Source organism: Trichomycterus rosablanca, chromosome 26 (assembly GCF_030014385.1).
Source record: "Trichomycterus rosablanca isolate fTriRos1 chromosome 26, fTriRos1.hap1, whole genome shotgun sequence".
Lineage (NCBI taxonomy): Eukaryota > Metazoa > Chordata > Actinopteri > Siluriformes > Trichomycteridae > Trichomycterus > Trichomycterus rosablanca.
Genome location: NC_086013.1, coordinates 15601371 through 15626181, shown reverse-complemented (window position 1 = coordinate 15626181; position 24811 = coordinate 15601371). Strand labels below are relative to the sequence as shown.

The window sequence follows — 24811 nt, the reverse complement described above, 5'->3', positions numbered from 1 at the left end:
ACTTGCATTACAGTAAACAGGGATTTTATATAATTCTGGGATTCATCACCAACATCTCAACTTTACATTTACCTGTGTGCTTTGGGAACCACAGGAGGGACAGTGGCTCAGCAGGTAGTGTGGGTGTCACAAGACCTGTGGTCATGGGTTTAAGCCTCACCTTCTGTCACTATCACCTTTTGTCATTATGACTTTGTGGTTTCAATGAACAATTGACGTGTATCATAAAGAGATAATAATACAACAGTTCGAGATAGAGTTTCATTTATGGATTCATTTTATTACCTTTATATTATTGTCATTGTACCTGGAAGCAGAGTAGCAGAAACAGATCCAGGGTGCCAATTCATCTCAAGGCATCACTCACTCGCATGCAGAGACCATTTAGAGGGACCAGTTCACCTTCTACATGTTTAGGAAGAGGCAGAAAAGCAGAATATTAAAAACACATACAGAGACATACAAAACTACTTAGTCCATCTGTTTCTCTACATGCTTTGTTAGCCCCCTTTCATGCTGTTCTTCAATGGTCAGGACCCCCACAGAGCAGGTATTATTTGGGCGGTGGATCATTCTCAGCACTGCAGTCACACTGACATGGTGGTGGTGTGTTAGTGTGTGTTGTGCTGGTATGAGTGGATAAGACACAGCAGCGCTGCTGGAGTTTTTAAACACCTCACTGTCACAGCTGGACTGAGAATAGTCCACCAACCAAAAACATCCAGCCAACAGCACCCCGTGGGCAGCGTCCTGTGACCACTGATAAAGATTTCAAAGATGACCGACTCAAACAGCAGCAATAGATGAGCGATCGTCTCTGACCTAACATCTACAAGGTGGACCAACTAGGTAGGAGTGTCTAATAGAGTGGACAGTGAGTGGACACGGTATTTAAAAACTCCAGCAGCGCTGCTGTGTCTGATCCATTCATACCAGCACAACACACACTAACACACCACCACCAGAATGATCCACCACCTAAATAATAGCTGCTCTGTGGTGGTCCTGACCATTGAAGAACAGCATGAAATGGGGGCTAACAAAGCATGTAGAGAAACAGATGGACTACAGTCAGTAATTGTAGAACTACAAAGTGCTTCTATATGGTAAGTGGAGCTGATAACATGGACAGTGAGTGTAGAAACAAGGAGGTGGTTTTAATGTTATGGCTGATCGGTGTACAGAGTACTGGAGGTAAGTTCGTCTCTACCAGTTTTATGACTAAATCAATGCCAATTATTTGTTATTATTTTCATATGAAGCCGACACATCAGACCTACTGCTCGGATTTGATTTTGCTTCTCCCTTTCGTCCCGGGCAAAATTATCTGGCCATGTAAATTGAAGAGTATCAGAAGCTTACAAAATTATGGGTGAGCACTTTTCAATTTTACACTCGACTGCATTACTTCGACATGTGCCATGTGATTTCAATCACAGACAACACATGACACTTCGCTTTCCCTGAACCTATTACAGATCCATTTCCTGACCCGGTTCCAACACTAGAGGCTACATGAAAGTGCAGAAGTGCAGAAGCATATATTTCACACAGAACATGAGTATTATTGCACTGAGAATTGTGTGAACACACACCAGGGCCTGGAGGCAACATTCTTCCCAAAATCTATATTGGTGTCTGTAAATGGCATGAAGCAGAAAAACATCATGTTCATGCGAGTATAAACCTTTCTGGTCAGTGTCTGACATAGTTATGGCCACTTTGGGTTCTAGGGAATGCAGTGCTTGTAGAAGAGTGAGAAAAATGCCCTCATACAAATTTAAACAGCCTCCCATCTGAACTGTATTTTACATAAATGAATAAAGCTTTATGTAACGTTAGGACCACCGCATTGAAATGTCTATGGTAACAACTGTGCACGTCAGTCAGAGAGATATTAAACGTCAAGCTGATGATAGTTCCTCATAGTTCACGAGCTGTATGCAGCAGATCTGATCAACATAAAGACTTTGATAAGTGTAAAATTGTTAGGGTCAGGCGACTGGGTTAAAGCATCTCCAAAACAGTATGGAATGTGCACAGATTTGCTACGAGTATCCACCCATAATAGTTCGTCCATTAGATGTCCTGTGGAATCAATGTCTTCAGGCGAGATTCATTTTGACAGCATTTTAGGTGGGTGGTCAACACGGGTGCACCTGACACACTCATACAAGAACAACAATCTACCATTAACATGTCATTACCGTTCATGCCAAGAATCGTCCACCACCCAGATAGCACAGGATGATAAATGAGATTTGTGGATAGAGTGCAGATGTAGTACAGCCAGAAAATCCATCTGTAAGGAAGGTGCAACTTGCCATACAATAAAATAATCAATTCATAAACATATCAAATATGTGGTACCTATAAAAGTGCTCAGTGAGATGATGTATATACATAAATAGCCAGACTGAAAGCCAACCTCAAGGACCAGCCTGGGAAATCCTCCCTGAGGCAGGACAGGACTCAAATCAAGACAGACCAGACTTATTTTCCAGCCTGAGGACTCAAACATGCTCTTTAGCTTTGATGAACGCCATCGGTCATTTTTTCCCCACACAGATGACGAGTCAATGACACCAAGGTTTCATGACGCCTCATATTACAAAGATGAGCAGATGTACGCCTGCGGTGCGAACGCTACACAACAGAGGGAACGCTACGGTCATGTGTTCTGCCATCTACTATAAAAATATATTTTTTACTTTATGGGACGTGTTAAAATAGCAAGTTTACACCATTTTTGCAAAATCTTTGATAACTGGATCTTCCAGTGAGATTTATTCCATGGCGACATGCTCAAATCATCCACCTATTAAAAAATCTCACTGGTTTACACTGAGCAAAAATTTGTGGACACCCTTTGTTACTGCAATTAAAATGCTTGTATTGCATTAATCAGCATGCTCATATTTAAGATATCCCCATAAAAGTTGGGACATTCTGCAAAACAATAAAAACAAGTATCTGTTTGTTAATTCTCTTCAGATTCAAAGAATACTGCAAGTTCTCAGTCTGTGTAGGGCTTTAAGCCCTTTAAGTCAGCATTGCGTGAGCTACTGCGATATGTTTAGTCACATCTCTCGAGAGGAATGTAGAAAACCACCATCACTTAACTTAGACGTATTAAGAATTTTATCCTTTTATCAGGGTTAAATGTTGCATCAGGGTTCACATTATGATGATTTACAATTTTCTGGTTGCGACTAAACATTAAGTTATTGGATTATATTTGATATGATATTTAATAATGCTCTCAGTGGAATTCATTATATTTCATATTTTAAAATTATTTCTATGGAATCCAACATGACATTTTAGGGTTTTCCATGATTACACACTTAAGATGCTCTGGCCTGTTGAAATATTGAATGTTGGCATAATTTGGCATTTAAAAATCAGGATTACTCAATTACTCTTAATATTACAATTTTTGTGCGGTGAAATAGCAGATCACGTTGTACATCACTAAGATTTTGGATTGTAAGTGCATTTAACTGTTATGCAGTTATGTGAAACACTACCACTGTTTAATAATCCTACAACTGGGTCTCATTACATATGATGTGTAAAATAAAGACTGTTATTTGGCAACCTGAATCAATTAACAGGAAAGGGTTCCTCAGAAAGGACGGTTCTTTACATTTATAGAAAATAAGGACACCATTAGGTGACAGATACTCTTCTTCTTAGTAGAAAGCCTCCTTTAGAATAAACTAGTCAGTTTTATAGAACAAGTGGTCTACCATATGTTCTGGCATACACATTCTATAGTGGTTACATTCAGGTTTGAGCAAAGACAAACGAAAACTGGCAACCCTGGTACCAGTGCTTGGAAGAATAACAATAATCATACTATACAGACAATAACTGGACACACCAAATACTACAAACAAACTACACAGCTTCATAAGTAATGAATAAATTCCATTTCCCACACAACATGTGCTCCATTTATTTCAGCTGTTAAACGTTATAATAAAGAAGCATAGAAAATAGTTTTCTTCAAACACCCGAAGTAATACAAAGTGAAGCATTACATACACAATCATCGTTCACGTGTACGAATAAATCCATACTGCCCAGTTTGGGTAAATGGCCCTTCAAGTGAGAATCTGAAACCAGAATATGTTACAGAAAAACCAAAGAATTAAAACAGAATAATAAAGAAAAAACACAAAAAGTAGTCTTTTGATGTTTTTAATACATGGTTACCTGTACATGAGGGAAAAGAGGAAAAAAACACTAAAATTAAACATCTGAAATTATAATATCCCTTTTCATTACGCGATGAAGTTAATACTAGATTCGATTTGTAACTAATCATCCATACATATATTAGATCACACAAAGCAGAAAGAAAAAAAATAATTACTTAAAACGTCATTAGCAATTGGACTGAACACGAGTCCACAGTGTGTACTGGTGGGGGCATCAGGGAGCCAGTTGGTACCAAATAAGACAATTTTGATCTTAATACTTAGAATATAAAAAAAACTACAATTAATACACGGATAGTATCTGGGGGGCTTAGCAGTCTTGGATCGGTTAAGTACAGAACATACATAAAAAACCCATCAGCTCTCATTTTTTGTCCATAAACATAAAGATGCAACATCAAATTTCAAATTATTACACATTCACAATCTTTGAGACAATTTCAGTATGAAAACAACAGAAGAGAGGGACAGTTTTCCTGCAACATGAGTCCATGAAGAAAAAGAAAACTTTGATTTAATTATATATATATATTTAAATAAAGTATTTAGTCAAGCATCTGAGTGTACATACATAGTTTTACACGATAGCAAAAGGCAATAAACTCACAAAATGCAAAGACCCCCCCAATATCAGATCAAGGTTATAAAAAATTTCCATATGCCTAAAAAAATAAATCTAAGAGCTACACATTAAACATCTGTCAAAATATTAGAGAAATCCATCTTTGTTTCAAATATGAAATAAGATATTGCACCTTTTTAAACCAGAGTACAATAAAATGACAAACAAAATGAAAAACAGAATACAAAAAACACAAGAGGAATTAAATTAGGAATTGACTGCTATTTGCCAACATCATCATCATGTAACAAAAGAGCACATTGTTTCCTGTAACAAAATATCACAGTTTATCACACTGAATTAAAATTGCTTTATGTAAAAAGAAAAAGGAAAAAAAAAAAAAAAGAAGCATTTTACACATTCTTAAAACATTTTATTTTATGACGAGAACAAAACGATAATGTTGTCAAGACTGCTAAGCCCGGTTATTACGATTTATTGCAACAGAACTAGAAAAAAATAGATTATATTGCAATTGGTGAAGTGTCACAATTCCGGGGTTCGTTTTGGCCGTTTCACTTGAATTAAAAAGTAAGAACAGAGAAAAACAAAAACAGCTTCTGTTGTCCAAAAAGGATCCCGGAAATTGTTCTTTCAAATAATGGTGTACACAAGTATTTAGTAACAATTTTTACCTTCCTGATTTAGAAATAGTTCTCACTTTTAATCGTATAAGTCATTCTACAGCTAGTGTTTCTCACTAAGAAAAAAACAAAGTAAAAGTCTTCAAGGCGTTGCAAATCTAGAAACCTGTTACAAAAGGTTTGTTTTATCTTCTCCATCATTCAAAAATCTTCAACTAAAATGTTTCCGCTCTAATGATCCTAGAACACAGAAAAATAAAAGACACTTAACAAAACGTTTCTGCTTAACATTGTCTTTTACGCGACGATACTTTTAACACTTCGGATGTGTTAGCTTGTGTGTGTGTGTGTGTGTGTGTACCTGAAGGCCTGGACCCTGCGAGTGCTGCTGCCCCTGGCCATAATAAGCCCCCTGCTGTCTGTAATATTCCATCCAGGCAGCACTGTAGTCCGGAGTGGAGCTCTGCTGAGAGCCAGGACCTGCACCCTGATCTGAATACAAAACAAACAAACCAACAAACAAACCATCCCATCAGGAGTTTGTACACTTTTGTTTCAGATTAAGGGCTGTTTAGTACCAAGTTTAGTATGTTAAGGCATGCGTGAGAACGTTTGAGCCAAGGTACCAATCAGCAAACCCTGATCAGTGGATAAAACATGGGTGTGTGTGTGTGTGTGTGTGTGTGTGTATATATATATATATACATACACATACACATATATATATATATATATATATATATATATATATATATATATATATATATATATATATATATATATATATATATATACAGTGTATCACAAAAGTGAGTACACCCCTCACATTTCTGCAAATATTTCATTATATCTTTTCATAGGACAACACTATAGACATGAAACTTGATATAATTTAGAGTAGTCAGTGTACAACTTGTATAGCAGTGTAGATTTACTGTCTTCTGAAAATAACTCAACACACAGCCATTAATGTCTAAATGGCTGGCAACATAAGTGAGTACACCCCACAGTGAACATGTCCAAATTGTGCCCAAAGTGTCAATATTTTGTGTGACCACCATTATTATCCAGCACTGCCTTAACCCTCCTGGGCATGGAATTCACCAGAGCTGCACAGGTTGCTACTGGAATCCACTTCCACTCCTCCATGATGACATCATGGAGCTGGTGGATGTTAGACACCTTGAACTCCTCCACCTTCCACTTGAGGATGCGCCACAGGTGCTCAATTGGGTTTAGTCCATCACCTTTACCTTCAGCTTCCTCAGCAAGGCAGTTGTCATTTTGGAGGTTGTGTTTGGGGTCGTTATCCTGTTGGAAAACTGCCATGAGGCCCAGTTTTCGAAGGGAGGGGATCATGCTCTGTTTCAGAATGTCACAGTACATGTTGGAATTCATGTTTCCCTCAATGAACTGCAGCTCCCCAGTGCCAGCAACACTCATGCAGCCCAAGACCATGATGCTACCACCACCATGCTTGACTGTAGGCAAGATACAGTTGTCTTGGTACTTCTCACCAGGGCACCACCACACATGCTGGACACCATCTGAGCCAAACGAGTTTATCTTGGTCTCGTCAGACCACAGGGCATTCCAGTAATCCATGTTCTTGGACTGCTTGTTTTCAGCAAACTGTTTGCGGGCTTTCTTGTGCGTCAGCTTCCTTCTGGGATGACGACCATGCAGACCGAGTTGATGCAGTGTGCGGCGTATGGTCTGAGCACTGACAGGCTGACCTCCCACGTCTTCAACCTCTGCAGCAATGCTGGCAGCACTCATGTGTCTATTTTTTAAAGCCAACCTCTGGATATGACGCCGAACACGTGGACTCAACTTCTTTGGTCGACCCTGGCGAAGCCTGTTCCGAGTGGAACCTGTCCTGGAAAACCGCTGTATGACCTTGGCCACCATGCTGTAGCTCAGTTTCAGGGTGTTAGCAATCTTCTTATAGCCCAGGCCATCTTTGTGGAGAGCAACAATTCTATTTCTCACATCCTCAGAGAGTTCTTTGCCATGAGGTGCCATGTTGAATATCCAGTGGCCAGTATGAGAGAATTGTACCCAAAACACCAAATTTAACAGCCCTGCTCCCCATTTACACCTGGGACCTTGACACATGACACCAGGGAGGGACAACGACACATTTGGGCACAATTTGGACATGTTCACTGTGGGGTGTACTCACTTATGTTGCCAGCTATTTAGACATTAATGGCTGTGTGTTGAGTTATTTTCAGAAGACAGTAAATCTACACTGCTATACAAGCTGTACACTGACTACTCTAAGTTATATCCAAGTTTCATGTCTATAGTGTTGTCCCATGAAAAGATATAATGAAATATTTGCAGAAATGTGAGGGGTGTACTCACTTTTGTGATACACTGTATATATATATATATATATATATACAGTGTATCACAAAAGTGAGTACACCCCTCACCCCTCTATATCTTTTCATGGGACAACACTATAGACATGAAACTTGGATATAACTTAGAGTAGTCAGTGTACAGCTTGTATAGCAGTGTAGATTTACTGTCTTCTGAAAATAACTCAACACACAGCCATTAATGTCTAAATAGCTGCAACATAAGTGAGTACACCCCACAGTAAACATGTCCAAATTGTGCCCAAATGTGTCAATATTTTGTGTGACCACCATTATTATCCAGCACTGCCTTAACCCTCCTGGGCATGGAATTCACCAGAGCTGCACAGGTTGCTACTGGAATCCTCTTCCACTCCTCCATGATGACATCACGGAGCTGGTGGATGTTAGACACCTTGAACTCCTCCACCTTCCACTTGAGGATGCGCCACAGGTGCTCAATTGGGTTTAGTCCATCACCTTTACCTTCAGCTTCCTCAGCAAGGCAGTTGTCATCTTGGAGGTTGTGTTTGGGGTCGTTATCCTGTTGGAAAACTGCCATGAGGCCCAGTTTTCGAAGGGAGGGGATCATGCTCTGTTTCAGAATGTCACAGTACATGTTGGAATTCATGTTTCCCTCAATGAACTGCAGCTCCCCAGTGCCAGCAACACTCATGCAGCCCAAGACCATGATGCTACCACCACCATGCTTGACTGTAGGCAAGATACAGTTGTCTTGGTACTTCTCACTAGGGCGCCGCCACACATGCTGGACACCATCTGAGCCAAACGAGTTTATCTTGGTCTCGTCAGACCACAGGGCATTCCAGTAATCCATGTTCTTGGACTGCTTGTCTTCAGCAAACTGTTTGCGGGCTTTCTTGTGCGTCAGCTTCCTTCTGGGATGACGACCATGCAGACCGAGTTGATGCAGTGTGCGGTGTATGGTCTGAGCACTGACAGGCTGACCTCCCACGTCTTCAACCTCTGCAGCAATGCTGGCAGCACTCATGTGTCTATTTTTTAAAGCCAACCTCTGGATATGACGCCGAACACGTGGACTCGACTTCTTTGGTCGACCCTGGCGAAGCCTGATCCAAGTGGAACCTGTCCTGGAAAACCGCTGTATGACCTTGGCCACCATGCTGTAGCTCAGTTTCAGGGTGTTAGCAATCTTCTTATAGCCCAGGCCATCTTTGTGGAGAGCAACAATTCTATTTCTCACATCCTCAGAGAGTTCTTTGCCATGAGGTGCCATGTTGAATATCCAGTGGCCAGTATGAGAGAATTGTACCCAAAACACCAAATTTAAAAGCCCTGCTCCCCATTTACACCTGGGACCTTGACACATGACACTAGGGAGGGACGACGACACATTTGGGCACAATTTGGACATGTTCACTGTGGGGTGTACTCACTTATGTTGCAGCTATTTAGACATTAATGGCTGTGTGTTGAGTTATTTTCAGAAGACAGTAAATCTACACTGCTATACAAGCTGTACACTGACTACTCTAAATTATATCCACGTTTCATGTCTATAGTGTTGTCCCATGAAAAGATATAATGAAATATTTGCAGAAATGTCAGGGGTGTACTCACTTTTGTGATACACTGTATATCCTTGATGTCCAAATTAATTATTTTATAAGCAAGCAAACACCTTCAAGCAAAGCGGATCCGTTCAAGGAGCTTTAAAAGATCAGGCAAAACACATTAAACAAAGGCAGAGCATAAATAAACAGGAATAGAGGTTCAATTTTGTTAAAAGTTAATAGTATGACAGGAAAGAAGGTTGGTATGGACTTCTGACTGTGAAAACAAAGCTGCAATAATGACACCCTCTCCCAAATGACCCAAAAATCAATCCTGAATACGGACTAGAGTAATTAAAGTGTAATTGAGAGTGAGTAGGAAAAACCCGAACATGGAACAAGCCATCCTACGACTTAAAAAACTGGCATGGATTAAAATGGGCTGTGTTTCAAACCACACTCTACCGTACTAAACAGCTTGTACAATTAGCGCACAACCAACGGTGTAGTTGCACACTATCTAATCTGAGTAGATGGGAAGAAAGAGAGCTTACTCTGTTTCTTGTAATACTCCTCCCATGCTTTGCTGTAGTCAGGACCAGTGTTCTGCTGACCTGAACAGTCAGCGTCTGAATTACGGCCATCATTAAAGCTTAACCATTTAAAAAGGTGCACGTAGACTGTAGATTAAGATGAGCAGCATTTAGCAGAAGGGTTAAGCAGAGAAGCCAAACAGTGGCAACTTTGCAATGGTAGGGCATGGAACCAGCAACCTTCTAATTACTGTCTAATTGCTGTCTAAATTAGTTAGAGCCAAAGGAAGGGAGGGGTGTCAAGTTCATGTTAATGCCCATGGATTCGGCACAGGATGTCCAGCACAAGGTCAGGCGTCCACATCGCGGACCTGCAGAAGCTTAACACAGGTTGCTGTGTAAGCATTAAGTACTTACCTAGCTTCTTATAATACTGCTCCCATGCTTTGGAAAGATCCATCTGCCCTGCCTGTGATCCATTGTGACCTGAAACCAGACATGAAGTTAAAAGACAAGAAACTCCAGACAAACAACAAGTAACGTAATGAAAAACTTTTGATGTCTGTTTTTATTTAGAAGAAAACCGTTCACACTACAGGATTAAACACTAGTGCTGGCGTGTTGCATAGAGAAAGCATTAAAACGGATTAAACCACAAAATTTATCATCATCAAAGTAAACATGCACAGGAAAAGGCCCACGGCTGGGCACGGAGAACCGAACAATGAGCTGGTGGTGTACTTACTGGGGTCCTGCTGGCCCTGAGGCTGCCATGTCTGGTATGTAGCACCCCAACCTCCGGTCATGAAAGTCTGCGGTCCACTGTCAGACAAAGAGCTTGATCAGATTCCCAACAGAACGTCCACACCCCACCCAAACTCAAGTATAAATCACTAGGCAATGAAACTAGGACAGTAAAGATCAGCAATTTACTTTTCATTTAGCAATTTAAACATGACACACAGATTGATTATATAACATATGTAACACACAATATAGCTGAGCATTTATATCTTATGACTGTATCCAGTACAGTGAATAACACATGCTTTCTAAGAGACATAAAAAGCCACACACTACCTTTTTTTACCTGAAGCTAATAAGCACATATATTGTACATAAAACTTACTTCTGGTGTGGGTTGGCTGGTGCTTGGGTAAAAGGACTGAGGTTGAAGCTGCTGCCACCCCCAATTCCAGAGGCCTGGATGAAGTGAGAAAGAAGGCAAGGTTAAAAGGTCTTAACACACCCCATTAAGCTGCTGATTGATTGATAGTGGGTAGTTTAAAGCCCTCACTTTTAGCTATGGTGCATGTTCAAACCAAAACAATAGGGAGAATTAGGACCACCAACAAGGGACATTAACGCACCCAAAGGTGTCAGCTGTATGTAGCTGTTTAAAGATGACGACTGCATGAACTGGTGGTGTCCAAGTCTCCAAGCTAATATATTGTATGAAGAGAAGTATTGGGACACCCAATATCCAACTCATTGGTTTCTGCCACAACATTTGCTTACAGGTGTCATATTAACAAGAATTACTGTAGTCATACAAATGCTCTTTTGACTGAATGGGCACAAATTCCCACAGACATATAAACATTCAAACTCTTGTGAGAAACCTTGGAAGAGCATCTAGAAAAGATCACAGAGGTCACTCTACTTTAGTACAATTTGTTTTTGAAACGGGACATTCAACAAGCTCATGGTCAGGCGTCCAAATACTTTTTGGCCAGAAATTTAACGACTGGCTCAGTTAATCGGTTTACCATTAACTTTAACCTAGTCCTGAAATGTCTAGCCTGATGGTTCTGTTGATGTATGAACAGGCCATCCAGTAATGGTGCATACCCCAATCTTGTCATCAATCAGCTGCCTGGCCATCTCCATCTGCTGCGGGGTGCCTCTGATGGAGAAAACCCGCACATTGGGGTCGGTGTTAGGAGGAGGGTTTCTCTGCAACTCGACGTGAGCTCCAGACTGCTGGTTGATGTTCTTAATGGTCTCTCCACCTTTAAAACATATGAAATACGTTGGAATAATATCCAAAACTTAATAAATTACTGACTTCTCCGCACATTGTGCAGAAGACGCTGCTTCGGCTGGCCAGATGTAGGGCTTTGTCTCAAACACCTACTTAATAATGCTTACACGAGCAACCTTACCTTTAGTGAAGAATTATTTTATTACATTATTTAGTAGATGATCTGGTATTTAGGACACAGCAGCTTACCTCTGCTCCATTTGATCCCTGACCCAGTGAGTTATGAATGCATTTAATTAAAAATATATAAAAACATGCACTCCAGGATGTTCAACTTGTATACTTAAGGCTTAAGTCTTTTAAGAAACCGTTCTCAGTTTTTCTCAGGCTCCTCTGTGCCATAACAAAGCCTATAAAAAAGCTTCCTGTGGGTGGAGGTGTGGGGTGAGACAGGGATGTCCCCAAAATCAATTACACGTTTGTTCACTTGGGAGTGATACTCGCTTGACCTAATTCGACCTCTGACTGAAAACACTCCTCAATGATTCCCCACCTCTCTCGGACTTCTCGCCAAGGCTGATGGACTAGGCATGAGCCATTAAGCTATTGTCAGGCAAATTTAACTCCTGCAATAATGAAGCCATTATGAGCTCCTCTGGCACAACAGAGAGGAATAAAGACACAGAGGCCTCGGTTCATGGACTGGACCTCGTGTTGGCTGCCTCATACAGGATGGGTTTAATCACGGAGAGGGAAGGAGCACGGGGTCTTAAATGGCGTGAAGAGTGTGTTGCTGGTGGTCTTAAATGCGAGGTGAATAGATGCTTTGGCAAAACGCTCGACAAAACAATGAGGTGTGTGTTTCAGATTTAAGTTGGGAATTAGCGACCACCCCCCTCGCTTGGAATTATACACATACAAAACATCCACCACAATACAGCATTTGTGAGAGATGAAAGATTTCCAAAAGCATTTTGAACATCTTGAAACAAAAGACACCAAACATGAAACAATTCGTCTAATGGTAAAATTAGTGGACTTTCTTATCCTACCAGAGCGTGAACCACTAAGCTGCACCGGTTCTTCAGGCATCATTGTGACATTAATCACCACAGCAATGAAAAGCAACGGCGGCATCCAGACCCACTGACTTCACCAGCTTTCATATGTTAATTTAATAGCAGCATGGCTCTAACACACCTTATGTTTTCACCAGAGTGTTGTACACATTTTAATTCTCCTACATTAATAAAGGAAATGCATTTTAAGACTGGAAGATACTATCCCTTGAATTAACACTTTTATAATTAACAAAAAAAAGTTAGATCTAACAGTATTTACCTAATAAATATGTTAACAATAATAATATAATAATAATAAACTAATAATAGCACCAATAACAGCCTTTATTTATATATTACCGATTTGTCTGAGGCTAAAATCTCAGTGCTCTCAATAAAAAGCCAAGATTAATGAGGAATATTTACAATTAAGCCAAATCAAAATTAAAAGTAAGGTTGGTTTGTTTGTTTGTTTATGTTTAACGCCGTATCAGCACATTTAGGCTATTTATACGACGGTAGGTTGTATCTTAAGTGTATATTAGGTTAATTAAAATATAAACTGTATCCGGATGCCCAACCAGCCGAGAGCACCGCTTGGGATTCAAACCCTGGATCCAAGAGGTTGTCGTCGTTTCATTCTTAACGCCACGTCAGCCGCTTTGGCTATCATCATGGCTAACTAATAGTCTTTAAAAGTCAAAGTGGTGGTTCGATTTGCTTTCTTAACAAGTCCGTGTGGTGATTATGTAACATCCCTGTAGCTGTCTGTACTGTAGAACTTTGCTCTGATGGCGTTCATCTGTTGGCATGAATGGAGAATGTGTTTAATTGAAGTTCTTGATCCACAGAATGAGCGAGTGGGGGCCAGTTCGGACACAGTCTCAATGTTTAAGTCTAGACTGAAAACATATTTATTTTCTCAGGCTTTTCATTAGTATAGACAAAGGCGCAGAGCTTGGGGGTTCTTGGTCATAGAAACTTGTGGTGATCAGGGATGTTGGGTTGCTGTGACGGTGGGGAGGTGGGCGCTGATGTCCTGTGAAAGCCTTCATGACCTTGTTACCGGCTCGCTCTCCCTTTTAGTTATGCTGTAATAATCAGGGCTGCCGGAGTCTAAAACTCTCTGTAAAACTGTTTTACTCAACTAGCATTGTACATTATTAACGACATTCTCTGTTGTTTTACCCCGAGGGCGTTCTGATGGAAACCTGTTTACCCGCCGAGGTTAAGGAATGAAGTCGAGACTGCCGTGACACCGATGCTGCTCCTGCCGGATGTGACGGGTCTGGAGTAATTGCATCAAGAATGACAAGAACTCACTACAGACTTTATTGAAGACTAGACCGAATAACAACTCTATTATTATTATTTATTTATTCATTTATTGCCAGTTATAACTTTTAGTTAATTTAATTCTGTGTTTGTATGATTTGTGTAAATCCTACTTATTTAAAGTATCCTCCAGGCCACCCAAGAAGGATGGGCCCTGCTGAGTCTGGTTCCTCTCAAGGTTTCTTCCTGTAATTTTCGTCGCCCTCGGCTTGCTCATCAGGGGTTTTTGTATCTGTTGGTCCAGGATTTTGTAAAGTTGCTTTGAGACAATGTCTGTTGTAAAAAGCGCTATATAAATAATAGTATTTTATTTCCTGTCCTGTCAGTGCACATGCTGTGTTGTTTTATGTGCATTCGTGGGCATGACAACACAGTGACAAATACACTCCGCTGCTTTCTTACATCCTATCTGAAACTGCTATGAGTCTGAAGTCTGTACAAACGTTTAGCTCATTCGGTCATACCTGGATGTGTTTCGCATCTTATTACTTCCCAAGCTGTCGAAAAGGCTACAAGGGTAAACGTCTATTAAAATGCACCACCTACACTTTCAGTGTGACAGTTCTTCTGTACATCTCTGTAGTGAAAACAAGCAGGATCTGATTCTAGCACGAAATGACAGCCGGATGGTTCATATATGCTGCACTAAGGCAGAAAGGGCAAGTCTTTACCTGCCATTTTAAGGAAGGGCAGCAAATTGCACAACATAAAGAAGACAATACACACACTACCTTTTCCAATCACAAGGCCACACTTGTCTGCTGGTATTGTGTAGGTCACTTCCTGTAGTCCTCCAGGAGCCCCCATGTTCCAGTCAGAACGGCTTCGACCCCGGCCACGAGCCCCCAACGCACCACCAAATCCATCACGCTCCTGTGGAGAGGTGAACGCATGACCGGGTTTTAAAGGTAATGTCTTACCTAAAGCTTACTAAAACGTCTCAAACCACATGCAGTTAAATGATGGCTGGAACATATATGTAGATAGAAACATTAGGGCCACCAAAAATGTGTATGGTGATGCCTATTTCATAACAAACGTGCATGTGAGGGCCAGGGATATAATAAATATTGGACTGATGGTAGTTCCTCGCAGTTCACGTGTTGAATGCAGCAGATCTGAATAGCATAAAGACCTGAGTGACTTTAATGAAGGCCATGATTGGGTTAAAGCAACGCCTGACTGTTTTGCAGTGGACTCCTCGTGCGTGGGATTGTCCTCACTGTGTTGACAGAGTTTAAATAAACGTCGACCCGGGTGTAGGATTGTACCTGTGCTGTTTGGACTAGCTCGTTGATGAGGTGAACTGCATGCTGACATCGCTCGGGCTGACCCATCACCTGAGCAATGCGCTCAGGGCTGAGGTTATCATCTGGGAAAACACATAGCTCGTCATACATAGAGTCAAAATCAGACTATAATATCACACAATGAATCCCCAAACAGCTTAACATATCTGCATCACTTGTTTGAGGAAAGTTATGCTGCAAACATCAGTACTGCATGAGTACCAGGTGTTTTGCATCAGTGTATGGTTCATTAGCCAGACAGCAAAAACGTCATGATTATTTTGCCTCAACATTTGTTCTGGACAATTAATCAAAATAACACCAGAGGGGTGAATTATTTTAATCATATTTAGTAGTAACCTGCATCGTTTGAATTCACTATTATTTCACATTCCATAATTACCTTTTAAAAAACCCACATCTATTTAATATCGGAACATTTGGCAAATGCATCAAAGATCTGCAACCTAAAAACATTTACGTAAGCATTAACAGGATTGCCGGCTCCCCGTTGCTCATGTGTCAGCGTATAAGAACCTGCAGCACTATTAATCTCCCCTAGACTCTCCAACACTTGAGCAGCCAGTGCTGAGTCCCGTTCAGAGACTGAAGATTTGTTCAGGACGGTCTTACATACAGTCGCTCTAAACAGTGTCTATATAAATACAGTATAATACAGGATAAATACAGTACAGTACAGTATAAATACAATCATTTGAGCTGTACAATGTGGGCATTTTTCTTCATTTATCTGCAGGCCTTCTGCAAAAGCCGTGTGTCTATTAAGCTCGGATGTATAGCCTTGCACTAAATGTGTCTGGTATAAGTCGCATCCCAAAACCACCTCTGGTAACAGTGGTAACTGGATTTAATGTAATTGCTTCTCGGCCTTTTGGCTAAGATCGAGTGTAATGTATATATGTAATATAAAGTGGCATGAAACACTAGAGAAGTGCACATTCTAAATCCACAGGCCAGAGCATGGAGTGGACCGATGACCAACCTTACCTTGTTTAAACTGGATCCTCACACCGGCGTCATTCTGGATCTTCTTGATCATCTCTCCATTCCTGCCGATGACGATGCCGACAGCGAACCTCGGCACTGCCACCTGTTCACAAAGACATGCATTAAAGATCACAGCCAATTTCTTAAAAATCTTTGTATTTCAGCAAGGGTTAAAGTATTGTTTTAATTACACTAGAAAAGTGGTAAAAAGCATTAAAATCACAAGAGTGCATTGAAACGTGTACACTTATCACCAATATCCATTTTAGTATAGATTTTTTAGCATATTTTATTGTAATTAACATACAATTTTGAGAATTCTTCATTAATTCAGGTGTACTTCAACATTAAATATGACGACATATTGTGTGTGTGTGTAAAATGCAGTAAAACGCGTTCAAGTGTGTGCGCTCACTTCCAGGCTGCTTCCTCCCAGTCTAGAGCCGAAGTCTCCCCGGCCGGCCCTGAAGTCTCCCTGGTCCTTATCCCGGATAATCTCTGCTACAAGCTCCCGTGCTTGCTGTAGGTCGCAAACAAAGGACGGCAGAGTCACAAACTTAAAAAGTACAACGATTTTTCTTTCTTCTGAAAATCAAGAGGGATCCACAAGACCTCAGACTGAAAGGACTTACCTGCACTTTATAGGGATCACCGGTGATTCTCAGGGGCTTGTCAGCTCCAGTGGGCATGGGACCGTCCTGAATCATGATCATCTTTACCCCTGTTCTCTCCTAAACAGGGAAAGAAAGGAAGTTCATCAGTACTTAAAATTGTAGGAACCATTTAAACGGTTTCATTTTACAGAGTCACCAAACCATGTACTGTTTTTTGTAAATACATACCCCTACTATATATATTACATTGTATATATGTGTATATATATATATAACATGATAGATGAACTAACTGGATTAAATAGTACTAATAATATTTATGATTAGTACATGCCAAAGGGCAATTCACAACTATTAGTTTTTAAAAAATTGCTACGCTACAGTGACATAACACACCTGAAGTTGTTTGATGGTTTCTCCTCCTTTCCCGATGACCAGACCTACTTTGCTGGCAGGAATCAGGACCTCCTGGATGGTGCTGTTGCTGTCCATGTCGCTGTGAAAGCCCGGCCCGTTCCGACATCTCTCTACAATCTGACTGAGCAGTCTCTTCGCCTGCCTGATGAACAGAACCAGCACAGCGATCAGGATCAGAGAAAAGCACCCAGTGCGTCATCACAGAGTTTTATGTTCATATAAACTTATAGATCTTATATTTACAGATAATGTTTTACTTCAAAAAGACATGTTAAACATGAAACACGTTAAAGGCAAAAGAAAATTAAAATGGGAAGGAAAAAAAGAAAAGAAATAAGATTTGTAGCCATGTGCTCCATTCGTGTGGGACTCACTATGTCAGATCAACCCAATATTTAAGCGCAGTGATTATCTGACACGCAAAACCTTAAAACTTAAACATCCTAGCCGAGTACATCCTGATGCTATTTTAATTGCCTTTAACTGCAAATTTAATGCTTTTACAAACCCAATTCCAAAAAAGTTAGGACAGTATGTGAAACAAATAAATACAGAAAAGCTCAGATTTGTCTCGAATTGAAACCCAAACAAAGAGGAGATATTTAACGTTTACCTTGTATGTCATAGATTTTCGTAAATATACATGAATTCTGGGGCAACTTGGGACTTTTTTAGTTGTTTAGTATGTTTTACGGCCTATCGGTTCTTAGACAGGTGATGTTATGACTAGGATGTTCAAAAGCATTAAAAAAAACATTAGAAAACTAAGTGAACAAAGTTTGTTTCGCAAGTTGTTCCACAAACTGCACCTAATTTAGGGATTTATCATCTACCGTCCATAACATTATTGAAATGTAAACAATTAATAGAAATCGACATGTGCTTCCAACTAGACTTCAGTTTCAAGGGTTTTAGAAAAACAACGCGAAGCCACATTCCATGTTAAACAGCGTGGCTTTGTAGTAAATGTGTGCAAGTGCTAGACTGGCCTGGCCGCAGTCCAGACCGTTTCCCATTAGAAGCGTGAGGTGCATTATAAAATGCAATAAATGATAATGAAGATCTCAAACTGTTGAGCAGTGAGGGCTTTCTGTCTAGCAAGAATGGGGAGAACTTTAAGAATAGATGTCCAAACTAACAGGACGTACTTAAAATAAATGTTGTAGTCATCAAATTTGGAAAAAGAATATAGATATTAATAAAACAATAAAAAAGAAAGACCTGTCGATCAATAGTACTGTAAATTAAGGCTAAACAATCACTCAGCCTTATAGTGATCACATTTTTCCTACTACCCCAACTTTTTTGGAACTAGGTGGGCAGTTCTGTGAAGTGTTTGTCAGATAAGTAGCTCCCAGTTAACAAACAAACACGCTTATTTATTTTTGGTAACAGCTTAATCCCGGTCTGGGTTTACAGTGGGATTACTGGGCACAAGGCTGAAAAAGCAAGGCACAGCAAAGCTCACTCACAGTGTTGGTGAATATCTATCATAACACCATACCTAATAGCTCATTAAGTAAAAAGTTAGAAAAGGTTTTATACACGATTTCTAGATAAAAAAATTTAATTTTGAGGGGGTCAGCGAGGTTAAATCCAGAGCAAACGACACACGGCTACAACACAGAATGCCTTGAAATAATGAGAGCTTACTCAATGCTCTCTGGGCTCCCAGTCAAGGTGCAAGGCCGGTCAATCATACCTCCACTGTCTATAGGAGCAACACACACACACAACACAGTTTACGACAAAACTTACCTACAAAAACAGATACAATAAAAAAACACTAACAAAATACAAAGCAAAAAGAGAGAAAGAAAAACAATAAAGGGAAACGAGCTCCAATCTTAGCTTGACTCAAATCTGAACATGGATGGTGGGATCGTCTGCATGCTCTGTGCTCTGTGGGTCAAATGACCGTGACGTTTTTATGAAGAGGGTCGAAATGAAGGAGGAAAAACCCACCGGAAGCAATCTGGATCTTGCAGCCTGATTCCAACTGGATTCTAGTAATCTGTTCACCACCTCGTCCAATTACTGAAAAAGCAGAAATTAAACAACATATGTTTGCTTTTAATAACTGGTATATGTTTGCTTTTAGTAGCTAATAGCTTAAGATAACGGAATAAACATTTTACTTATTTAAATCCAAATATTCAGTTTTTAAGTAAATTAATTGAAAATAAAAGGTCATACATTTTTTTTTGGTTGTTTATATTTTATTTTCTCCCAATTTAGTGTAGTCAATTTTGTCTTCCGCTGCTGGGGATCCCCTGAGGTGGGTATATTGCTGCTCACGCCTCCTCCGATCCCTGCACAGCGCTTAATGGAACCCTTTTCCACCCATGCACTCAGCACAGGCGTCTCTCTATCTGCCAATCAGGGTCCTTACACAGCGTTTGAAGACCCTGTCTACATAGTCCAGTCATCCCTCCCTGCAGGCACTTGCCAATTATGCCCGCTAGATGGCGTGCAGTTTCTAACCGAGGAGTTTAGAGTCTCAGAGCTGGTGTGCGAGCAGAATATCCCGCCGACACAAACGTTTCTTCCGCCAATCAGGGTCTACACACAGCGTAGGAAGATCCCACCCACACATAGTCCGGTCGTCCCGCCCTAGCAGATACGGTGGCCAATTAGTATCTCCTACAGGCACTGCCAATTATGCCTGCCAGATGAGTTCAGAATCTCGGCGCTGGTGCGCTAACGTGATATCCCGCTGCGCCACCTGGTCGCCCAGCCTGTTTTCAAACTACAGCTCACACTACACAATCAATGACGATATTTATGCCATTACAAATAACTTTCTATTAAAAATGCTTTTTCATCCTCCCTAAGAGCAGGAAAAAGAAAATTCTAATTTTAATGCCCTTCCTGGGAAACACCCTTGACTGTAACCTCCTAATTATCAGGAAATACTACTGCAATTTACAATAAACGCACTTCCTTTAACAGAAACAAACTATTACGCTATCCTACCACTGCTGAGACCCGGGTTCAAATCTCAGCTGTGCTATCAGCCAGCAGAGTGCCTCAGTGGAACAGGATTTTTATTCGATCATGAAAATCACCTTTTATTTTCAGTGTACAGTAGTGTTGCATTTTCTTTCTCAAAGGTGGAATCAACTGCAAAAATGGGAGTCAACTAGTTATAAATCTAAGATGTTAACTACTCGTTCGAGGCTATTGTAGTGCTGTGACAAACAAAAGTTATCGAACACCTATATAGACCTGCTCTGTACACGCTGTACTGTGCTACATAACACACCGATATTGTATATCACAGTACAATTACTAATCAACAACTCAGAATCAATGAACAGACTGATTCAAATTAGATATTTTTTGGACAGCGAGCGTCTTAGAATCTGCTAAACGCTGTCTATTCAGAAAATAAATATATTTTTAAGAACCCATATTTTCTTAGAAGGATATAATTCTTCGCAATTATGTTCCAGGACTAAAAACCCTGAATTTTATAACCAGCACCCCAGCTATACTTACTGAAGCCCACCATCTTATCAGGCACTTTGAAGTCTTCTGTTATTATAGCCCTGGACAAAGAAAAAAAACCACACACGATTACAGTGTGACATTTCAACTCCGCAGAAGAGACACGGTTGTGTAATTAGTCAAGAACTAACAATTTACACATTTCAGCTGTAATATTCGAACATTCGAAATACCGAAGGTTGGACACATTAGTAAGAAATATAAGAGCATTACGAAGTACAAAATATAGAAGTATAGACAACAGAACAAATGCTGCTGTGATCGGTTATGAGTGAACAATGCAATGACCAGACATACACTTTTACTACATCCAATTCGTTTTCTCCAAATATTTACCACTAGGTTTACCAATATTACACCCCCTTGACAAACTGCACCATTTAGGTCTGTGTAGGTAGGCCTTCCTGTAAACACCGACACCAAAAACACCACCCTGACTGGAACGCAGAGGAAGTTAAACATGCAGGTGGGTAGAGATTCCACCAGTGAAACGGAGAGGTCTCGCTGGCCTTCAGTATTCAAAAGGCACATTTGGGTTTTCAAAATAAACCAACCAAGAATCTTAATTAATGTTTAAAACGTATTTAAAAATCCATTTTAATGTGAAACTATATTACAAATGCATGCATCACGAAATAGTGTCTGTGGCCTTTTTAGATGAAGGTACTCATGAGCACCAAGCAAGTCTATTGTGGAATTTCCCTTTTAAAAAAAAACCTCGCTATGCATTCAGTAGCTCAGCATATAGAAATTAAACCGGATTGCACGCTAGTGGTGGAGAAAAAAAAAACGTTTGCACAGGTCTGCGAGCAGAGGAAATGCATTTTCTTCCTGCAGGCCAAAAAGGTCACTTCCTTCAGACCATCAGATGTTTATGACTGATTGTAGACTCAATTTATATACACAGAATATAAACTAAGCAGCTTTAAACACAGATATAGAAAGCATTCAGACCACTCTGAATGGATATAGTTGCCCTTTTTACTCTTTAATCGACACCTAATCATCCATAATAAGCGAGTCCTTATCGGCTGCTCCTGTTAGGGGTCGCCAGAGCAATTCATTCATTCATTAGCAAATTTATCACAGTATTTACGCTGGATGCGCTTCCTAAAACAAGCCTTCTATTTATCTGGGCTTGGGACCTGCACTGATATGTGTCGCCTTAATGGCCTGACGGTTCACGTAATGCCATGCGCCTTCTGTATTTATGAGTCCAGCCTGAGGTCTGAACCACTGGAACTTAGGCACCGGCAACATGGCTCTTACCATTACGGCACACCAGTGTGAAAGCGTGTTTTTACCACTGACCATGGGTAATCCGCTATTATTGATGGTAAACTAAAGGTAATTCCATTCTCATTCAGTCTTTATGGATTATTATGGGTAAGAGTGCAAGTTCACTGCATATATGCATGTCTAATGACAGTAAATCAAACAGAAACCAAACAAATAATTTGAGGAAGTTAAAATGACTCACCTTGAATGTACCATTGCACTGAGCTGGCTCCCAACTTGAGGAAAAAAATAAGAGAATAAGGTTATTTTAATTACATTTGATGATCATCAAGCAGTCAAGTACTTTACATGTTAGCCAAAAGCACAGATCTACAGATCTGAAATCCTTGGTCACATTTTACTGTCAATGGCGACAGACTTCTTAATAAATTTTGCTTGATGGTTACAAACAAACACATTTGGAAACTGGAATTAGATTTATACACAGCAGGCTCGTTTCATCAGATGCTTTTTCAAACCTATAATGCAAGCACTACCAAAGCTAAGGTGATGATCACAGTAGCGACATGTGATCAAACCTTGTTACTTCCTGCTACGACTACATGCAGCTGCCATACTTGTGGCCCGGGGGGGGGGGGGGGGGGGGGGGGGGGGGGGTTTCCCACCCCATGTGATGGGGCTTTAAAATGAGCAGGTTCTAGTACCAGAAAAGCAGCCCTGATCGAGGCCACATGTGAGGAAATGCTGCAGAAGTTGGAGGCCTGAAAAGTCTGTCTGTCCTTGTACTGACTTGGACTCAGAGTTAATTTACTTTGTGCTCAACTGTGTAATCCCTACCAGAAATAACATCTAGAGCTTAGAGGCTCGGTGCCTCGTGGAACAGACGCCACAAACACCTAGGAGCCCTCACATACACAGTAAAGATTTATAGTTTGGATTGAAGATTTTGAATTCGGTGCAGGATTTACAGTAAAACAGAGTACACAGTGCCAAAGTACTACAAATGACGTGATCATTCATTAGCAGACAGTACAGAGGTGTTAAATCTGATATATATTTAAGCCTGGCACACACTACGCGATTTTTTTTAGCCACTGACTCAAAATTTAAAGTGCCCCACTGACTAAACTCGGTACGCGCCTGTGGACGAGCGGATTTGCGACTGAACAGAAGCACTAACATTTACCAAGCTGCTGTTTTAATGAACATTATGGGCCAATTCCTGATGATTTTGATTAAAAATTACACACTGTTAACACACTGTTAATTGTATTGTTATCAAACCCTGGACTCATGAATAAAAAAACAGGTCTTTCTGCTCATAGTCATAAATTGGATGAAGCGCAATTAACGCGTGCCTTATATTTCGTTTCTGGGCTGAGACGCGCTCTACCGAGCCTCTACATTACAGAAATAAATGAACGTCTCACCTCCGTCGTCTATGGAGCGTTTCTGCCCTCCATATCCGTAGAGTGATGGGTCGACAACGGGAGAAGAATGGTTCATATGGGTCATCTGATCTCCTGCCATCTTAACAGCAATCTAAGTGAACAGTAAGCATGTAAAGTCCCATTAATATTCAATATATGGTGTATCCGTTACACCTATTCTCAGACTACACAATCAAGAGGTTAACATGAGTTCTCATATTTAAATCCTGAACCCGCCTGCTAACACACTGCACCGGTCTAATAAAATAAAATCCTGTCCACAATTTTACACACAAACATATTACTTACTTGAACCGTTGGTAAAGCCGATTTAAAATGACACCTTTGTCGTATGTACATACACATGTATACAGCTTTTGTTTCTTGCATATCCCAGCTCGTTTGGAAGAGCGCAGGAGCAGCCGGAGCAGAGTTTAAGAACCTTGTTTAAGGGCCCAAAAGTGGCTGCATGGCAGAGCCAGGATTCGAAACCACAACCTTCTATTTGGTAACTCACAGCTCCACCCACTAGGCTACCACTGTCCTTTAAATAGTTGATCTCTAGTCTCTAGTTGTTCCATCTACAGCACATCCACATGCAGACTTACAAGCCAATCATGACTGTGTAGATGCCCGGCCGGCCAATGAGAATGGCACCCATGAGATACGAACCCAGATCTCAGCAGTGCTGGGCTAACTTAACAGACCGCTGCACTATCCGAGCACCCAACACAAGAACATTTGTTTCTCAATGTTTTCAAGGTTTCTGAGAATATAAGAAGAAAAAAAATACAGCCATGCTTTGTGCTGGAACAGAACAGGACATTCCCTAAAGTGTTGCCGCAAAGTTGTAAGTATATCACTTCCCATATATAATTTATTTATTACACCTGTTAGCAAATATTGTGACAAACCCATAGATTTAAAAATAAGAAGCGGTGTCCCCATACTTTTGTCCATATACAGTGGAACCTTGACTTACGAGTGACCCAACTTACGAATTCTCCGAGATACGAGCCGTCACTTGGTCGATTTTTTGCTTTGTGATACGAGCC

General features: G+C 40.5%; 1 protein-coding gene across 1 annotated transcript in view; it reads right to left on the bottom strand.

The window, feature by feature from the left end:
• Positions 1 to 4190: 4190 nt before the first annotated feature.
• The window catches only part of fubp3 (far upstream element (FUSE) binding protein 3), a 31230-nt gene continuing 10609 nt past the window's right edge, over positions 4191 to 24811 (bottom strand). The window contains exons 2-18 of the mRNA XM_062988745.1: positions 23757 to 23868; positions 22568 to 22601; positions 21079 to 21128; positions 19543 to 19614; positions 19231 to 19288; positions 17557 to 17719; positions 17179 to 17277; positions 16962 to 17066; positions 16547 to 16649; positions 15521 to 15621; positions 14981 to 15122; positions 11721 to 11881; positions 10999 to 11072; positions 10615 to 10691; positions 10287 to 10355; positions 5794 to 5924; positions 4191 to 5672 (exon numbers count right to left, since the gene is read on the bottom strand). Coding sequence (XP_062844815.1) covers positions 5664 to 5672; positions 5794 to 5924; positions 10287 to 10355; positions 10615 to 10691; positions 10999 to 11072; positions 11721 to 11881; positions 14981 to 15122; positions 15521 to 15621; positions 16547 to 16649; positions 16962 to 17066; positions 17179 to 17277; positions 17557 to 17719; positions 19231 to 19288; positions 19543 to 19614; positions 21079 to 21128; positions 22568 to 22601; positions 23757 to 23868 — 1560 coding nt within the window. The 3' untranslated portion in view covers positions 4191 to 5663. The remainder of the gene's footprint in view (positions 5673 to 5793; positions 5925 to 10286; positions 10356 to 10614; positions 10692 to 10998; positions 11073 to 11720; positions 11882 to 14980; positions 15123 to 15520; positions 15622 to 16546; positions 16650 to 16961; positions 17067 to 17178; positions 17278 to 17556; positions 17720 to 19230; positions 19289 to 19542; positions 19615 to 21078; positions 21129 to 22567; positions 22602 to 23756; positions 23869 to 24811) is intronic.